Source organism: Biomphalaria glabrata, chromosome 7 (assembly GCF_947242115.1).
Source record: "Biomphalaria glabrata chromosome 7, xgBioGlab47.1, whole genome shotgun sequence".
Classification (NCBI taxonomy): Eukaryota; Metazoa; Mollusca; class Gastropoda; family Planorbidae; genus Biomphalaria; species Biomphalaria glabrata.
The window spans coordinates 14,717,734-14,723,743 of NC_074717.1; the positions used below are offsets into that span (position 1 = coordinate 14,717,734).

The 6,010-nt window shown below is 38.6% G+C and overlaps 1 protein-coding gene across 3 annotated transcripts in view; it reads left to right on the forward strand.

Annotated features, from left to right (window-relative positions):
- LOC129927260 (serine/threonine-protein phosphatase 6 regulatory ankyrin repeat subunit A-like) overlaps positions 1-5,085 on the forward strand; it is a 5,817-nt gene extending 732 nt beyond the window's left edge. For 2 of the 3 annotated variants that reach the window (XM_056035478.1, XM_056035480.1), the window contains exon 2: positions 2,191-5,085. In XM_056035478.1, the coding sequence (XP_055891453.1) occupies positions 3,410-4,756 (1,347 nt within the window). In that variant the 5' untranslated portion in view covers positions 2,191-3,409 and the 3' untranslated portion in view covers positions 4,757-5,085. The remainder of the gene's footprint in view (positions 1-2,190) is intronic. The other variant, XM_056035479.1, reaches the window with a different exon arrangement.
- The last annotated feature ends 925 nt before the right edge of the window (positions 5,086-6,010 follow it).

Here is a 6,010-nt window from a genome sequence, read left to right on the forward strand (position 1 = left end):
AATATTACATATATAAGCTCTTTTTTAAATATTATGAAAGACAAATAATTATTGTTTAAATTGTCCAGTGAAGGCTAGTATATGTACTAGATGTACAGCAACCTTAGAATATTATTTTATTACAGCTAGATATTAAAGTATCACATAGTTTACAAAAACCACAATGCGAACAAAGAAACACATACATATCCCCCACACATCAACACACTGATACCCAGTGATGCCCACACACACACACTCGCGTTTACAAAATTATTAAATACAAATCGTGTACTTTTTTCTATATGTAACAGTCACGCTTCATTAGAGAACAAACTGCTCGAGTTATTTCCCCTATCACCTCTAGTTTAATATAAGTGTAGATATTCTACTCCTAAAGTTCAGTTCAAACTTAAGATGCAATACAAACTAGCTATGACCCGGCTATTATAAGAAATTAACTTCTACGTCGGGCGAGAAGTCAAGAAAGTTTATTTTATGAAGGGAGATAATCTGCTATGAAATGTTAAGTCTATTACGTATTTCCTTGTGACGAGTTTAAATATTCCAGTGAGTGACTCGAACAGATCACGTGACTAAGTGCAGATGTCTTTGATAATGAAGTCTCATGTCACATTGTCTCACAATAATGATTCATACTGTTCCAGCGTGAGGGGGGGGCAGTGAGGCGTGTCAAGGGAGGCGGCGACTGCGAGGGTGTTAATATTGGGTTCAGTGAGAGACGCTTTGAAAACAGAAAATCAATATTAAAAAGAAAACGGCGTGATTCAGACGACACGATAGTCAGGAGGAGGGGGGGGGGCAGGGAGATGGGTCTTTGTTTCTCCCACTTCAAAGTAGATCATTTTCACGTGGGGGGGGAGGTGACGGCTCATCGTCCTTGCATTGGATTGAAGAAACGAATGCACGCATATATTATTCGACTAGTTCATGTCAAAGAGCGATGTACACTCATCAGCCTTGGGACAATAGTTGCTTGGTCTCACAAACAAAACAAAACAAAACTGTGTCATGATGAAACAATGTCACAAAGAGGGCAAGAAGAAAAAAAAGCTGGGGGTGGGGGGGGGTGAGGGTTGAAGGTACAAGATTTGTGACATTTTTTACTTTGTCACATTTCAATGGTTTAGTCTTCATACTAATGGCTTAAATGTATTGAGTACCGTCTAATTTTTTTTTTACTTTGTCACATTTAATTTTGTTAGCCTTCATACTAATAGGTTAAATTTATTTCACTATTTTATTTTATACTGGCTTTTACGGTGGCTGAGTGGTAAAGTGCTTGGCTTCCGAACCAGGCGCCCCGGGTTCGTTTCCTGGTGAAGACAAAGATTTTTAGGGCGCCTCAGTGTCCACCCAGCTCTAATGGGTACCTGACATTACTTGGGGAAACTAAAGACGGCTGGTCATTGTGCATGACACCTTCGTTAACTGTTGGTCACAAAAACAGATGACCTTTATATCATCTGCCCTATAGATGACCTTTATATCATCTGCCCTATAGATGACCTTTACATCATCTGCCCTATAGATGACCGTTATATCATATGCACTATAGATGACCTTTATATCATCTGCCCTATAGATGACCTTTATATCATCTGCCCTATAGATGACCTTTACATCATCTGCCCTATAGATGACCTTTATATCATCTGCCCTATAGATGACCTTTATATCATCTGCCCTATAGATGACCTTTACATCATCTGCCCTATAGATGACCGTTATATCATATGCACTATAGATGACCTTTATATCATCTGCCCTATAGATGACCTTTATATCATCTGCCCTATAGATCTGAAAGGGACACTTTACTTCCTGTATACTTTACTGATAGCAACAGCTGTACGGCACATACAAACATGTCATCGTTTAAATCAGTGCTGAGAAACATAACAAGAAGTATTGTATAGATGTACGTGAGATTTGTGAGAAAACAAATAAAATAAACAGTTTAGAAAAGTCACATCAAACAAATCCTATCAATGAAAGAATGTAATGTGTACATCGGGAATTGAACGCTTACAATTACACAACTAATGCTTACAATTACACAACTAATGCTTACAATTACACAACTAATGCTTACAATTACACAACTAATGCTTACAAACTCAGAGTTAGGGTTAGATTTGTTTCTCTCCTTCCACGCTCATTAAAAGTTCTTTGTTTTTGTTTTTTCAGGCTATTTATAGACACTATCAGCTGCTCGCGACGTGTGCTCCCATCATGCACGACGTCATCGGTGGACAGTGCGCGTGCAAGGGCAGATAATTCAAGAGGGAGATGATCTACGTGAGCGTCAGTTATTTCCCATGCAGGCCCGTTACAAGACGTCGTTATCAGAGTTATCACCCCCTGACTCCCAGCTCTGATTGAACTAACCGCATTGAAGACAAAGAATGCTTTACCTGGCAGTATTACCATGAATGAAGGTGGACGAATGGATGGGTGGATTGATGGATGGTTGGAGGAAACAAATCAATGAAGGTGTTGAGCACACAAACACAGCTCACAGCTAGTTGTGTGTTTACCTCATTGCGAGTGTGTTAATCGTCTGGTATCACCTCCCAGGTCTAGTGAACACGTGTGATAGAAACATTTCAATTACACAAACCTGGGACTCATTTTAAAATCATCCTTCTCTTCCAACATTTTGTTGTCAAAATGGCGTATAGACTACCTTGTACATTATGAATACCTACAGATATAGTTTTAAAATAATACTCAAAATAAGAAAACCTAACAAGAATGATGACTTATATTGCTGACCTGCTAAACATGTCCCAATGCGGTGTAAGGCACACTTAATCGGTGCTTCAAATCTATTTTGTAGTTAAAACTTGTAGTCCTTTATATAGAGAATGAAGTTTACACTTCGGGTGCACAGTATTACTATTTTATAATTTAAATACAACAAACTTCTCTCTAAACAAATTGTCTATTAATTAAGGGCTTACCTTACAAGTAACATACTCTACACTTTATAGAGAATAGAACATCTTGCAGCACAGTGTAGACAACTCACTCAACAAAACCTTTAAGCTAATTAAAAACTGCGAAATGTAGTTCTATAAAGTAGTCAACGTTGGATTGGAAGTTTAGAAATGAAGATTTGGACACAAACTGAAACAAACTGAATTCAAGAGAACTTGTAGATATAGTGACTTAAAGTAACTGAATTCAAGAGAACTTGTAGATATAGTGACTTTAAGTGACTGAATTCAAGAGTACTTGTAGATATAGTGACTTAAAGTGACTGAATTCTAGAGAACTTGTAGATATAGTGACTTAAAGTAACTGAATTCAAGAGAACTTGGTAGATATAGTGACTTAAAGTAACTGAATGACTCTAGATTTCGAACATGTATTTTATTGACCCCAGGCAGTAGTCCATGTTACAATGACACTGGAAATGTTGTCCCAATGCGTGTCACATGTGACCTTAACCTTGTCACACAGCACGCCCACTAGTATACCCGCACTTCAGCCCAAGGGACGTAAAGCCACCAAACAGACTGCCACGTCAACCATGTCACGCCAAGACGTCCAACTGGAGAGTAGTTCTAATGTCACGTCACCCATGTCACGTCATGACATCACACTGGAGAGTAGTTCTAGTGCGATGCATCTTGAAATCATACAAGCGGCCAAGTCGAACAAAGAACAAGACGTGGCTCGTGCACTGCTGGACAATCTCGCCAGCCTGTATAACGTGGACGAAGCTGGGCGCACAGCTTTACACTGGGCTACAGAATACGGCTACGTTAAAATAGCCCACGTCCTAATCAATGCGTCTCGGGATTCTAGCCGAGAAGTTTTGTTGGATATGCAGGACTCCAAGGGCCAAACTCCACTCCACATTGCTTGCAATTGTAAAAGAGAGGAGTTGGCATCTTTGTTCATTACTCTAAAGTGCAACCTCGACCTGCAAGATGTTTCCGGTAATACTGCATTGCACCGTGCAGTACGGATGAACCTAGAGACAGTCGTGTTCATGATGTGTGAAAATGGAGTAAATGTAAATGCCACAAACAGTCTACATTGGACGCCCTTGCATGAGGCGGCAAGGACCGGTAACGTCAGTATTCTACGCGTTCTTATACAACGCGGGGCGAACTTGGATGCCCAAACACAAAATAACATGACGCCTTTTCTTACAGCCTTCTTCTATTTTAGGATTGCATCCAAGGGAAACGCTTACCCAAATTTGGATAGTGTTTGGAAGCTGCTGATCGAGTCGGGATGTTGCCTTTCAAAGAGTGATGGACATTGGACGCCATTGTCCGCGGCGATCGCTTGCGATAATAGTTTCATCGCCTCACTACTTCTGTTCAACGGTAGTCAAATCGACAAAGCGGGACGCTGGGGGCGTGGCCTTCTCCAAGAAGCCTTTTCCTGCAGCGAACCAACGCTTGTTAAGCTCTTAGTACTACTGGGATACATCCCTAGCCAAGATGAGATCTCCTACTGCTGCAGGCAGCTACCCATGTACTCCAAGGTTTTTATGCGGTTACCAGGCCTGGGCTCGGGTCTCCATCGGGACAGACAAGCCGTGGTCAAGTGGTTGAAGGAGAGAGAGTCCTGCCCACCCTCTTTGTCCGAGTGCTGCAGGGTGTCTATTCGTCAAGCGATGAACACTTCCTGCGGGGACAAATCTATTGTTGCTCATATAAGACGTCTTCCCATTCCCAACAAACTCAAACAGTATTTGGCGCTTTCAGATTTTACTCACTATCTTGTTGATTAAAGTATACACTTGACGTTTTGATTAAAGTATACACTTGACGTTTTGATTAAAGTATACACTTGACGTTTTGATGACAAAAACCACATTCAAATATGCCATAAAATTACATTTGATAAAATATGTTTTTGATTGTTACAATTTCTTGTTGATGACCTTTGAACTTACTTTGAAGGCATTTTATTTGTGACTTATTGTTAACACTACATGGATCCTGCTTGATTATTCATACTATTTTTGTTATTATCCATTATGTTCGCAAATTTGTTGAGAGAAACATGTGCAATAATAATCAAACAGCTATGCAATAAAAATTACACCAAAACAATAAACATGCCTTCATTTTATATAAAATAAGTTAATGTTGTTTTTCTAAAGTACAATCAGAGTTTAATCTTTGAATATATTTTATATTACAGATTTCAATTTATTTCTATTTTCTTTATTCCCATATTATTATTATTAATTTATTTTATTTTCTGATAAGAGAGGCAACTCTGACTTTTTTTATATAACACAATTACATCCAATACTCTCCCTTTTACATAGAGAATTATAATGTTTGAGATGTTGTATTTATGAATAATCAGTAGTGAAAACAACCAACAAAACATATTGTTTCATAGTTTCAAAGAGTTGGCTAGATAACCAAACAGAAGGCTGTATGACCCCCAGTTTGCCCATTGAAAATCTCTGTATGCACTGGAAGATTAGTCTCTAATTGTTATTTTAAAAACTCTGCGTAAGAAAGTTATCCCAATTCTATAGAAGTGGGTAGCATCTTTTTTTTAATAAGAGTTTTAAAATATTTGTATGAAATAGCCCGTGACTGTTAGCTCCCCTGTGCCCAAGTGGGTGTAAGAGGGTGCAGAGTAACGTTTTAATCAATGGAAATCTTGTGTTTCGGAGCGAAGAAATGGATAAGTGACGTCATTTACTACTGCTCGATAAGCTCAGAAACAGCTGGAGATGAAAGAGTTAATCTGCTGAGGCCTACCTCCTGTTGGGAACATATTTCAACAGCATTTGTGTTGATTTGGTCTTGTGTTGTGTTGTGTTGTGTGTAAGACATACATTGTTAAGGATAATCGTAATTATAGGCCTCTACAAATGTTTGTTTTTTAAATTGAATGTTTGAATAGTTCTATTACAAATACAAACCATTATATATCACGCTTTAGTTTGTAATAATAGGTAAACATTTAAATAATGTTAATACTTGCCTTAATTTGAAGGGTACAGTCCTATACACAACAT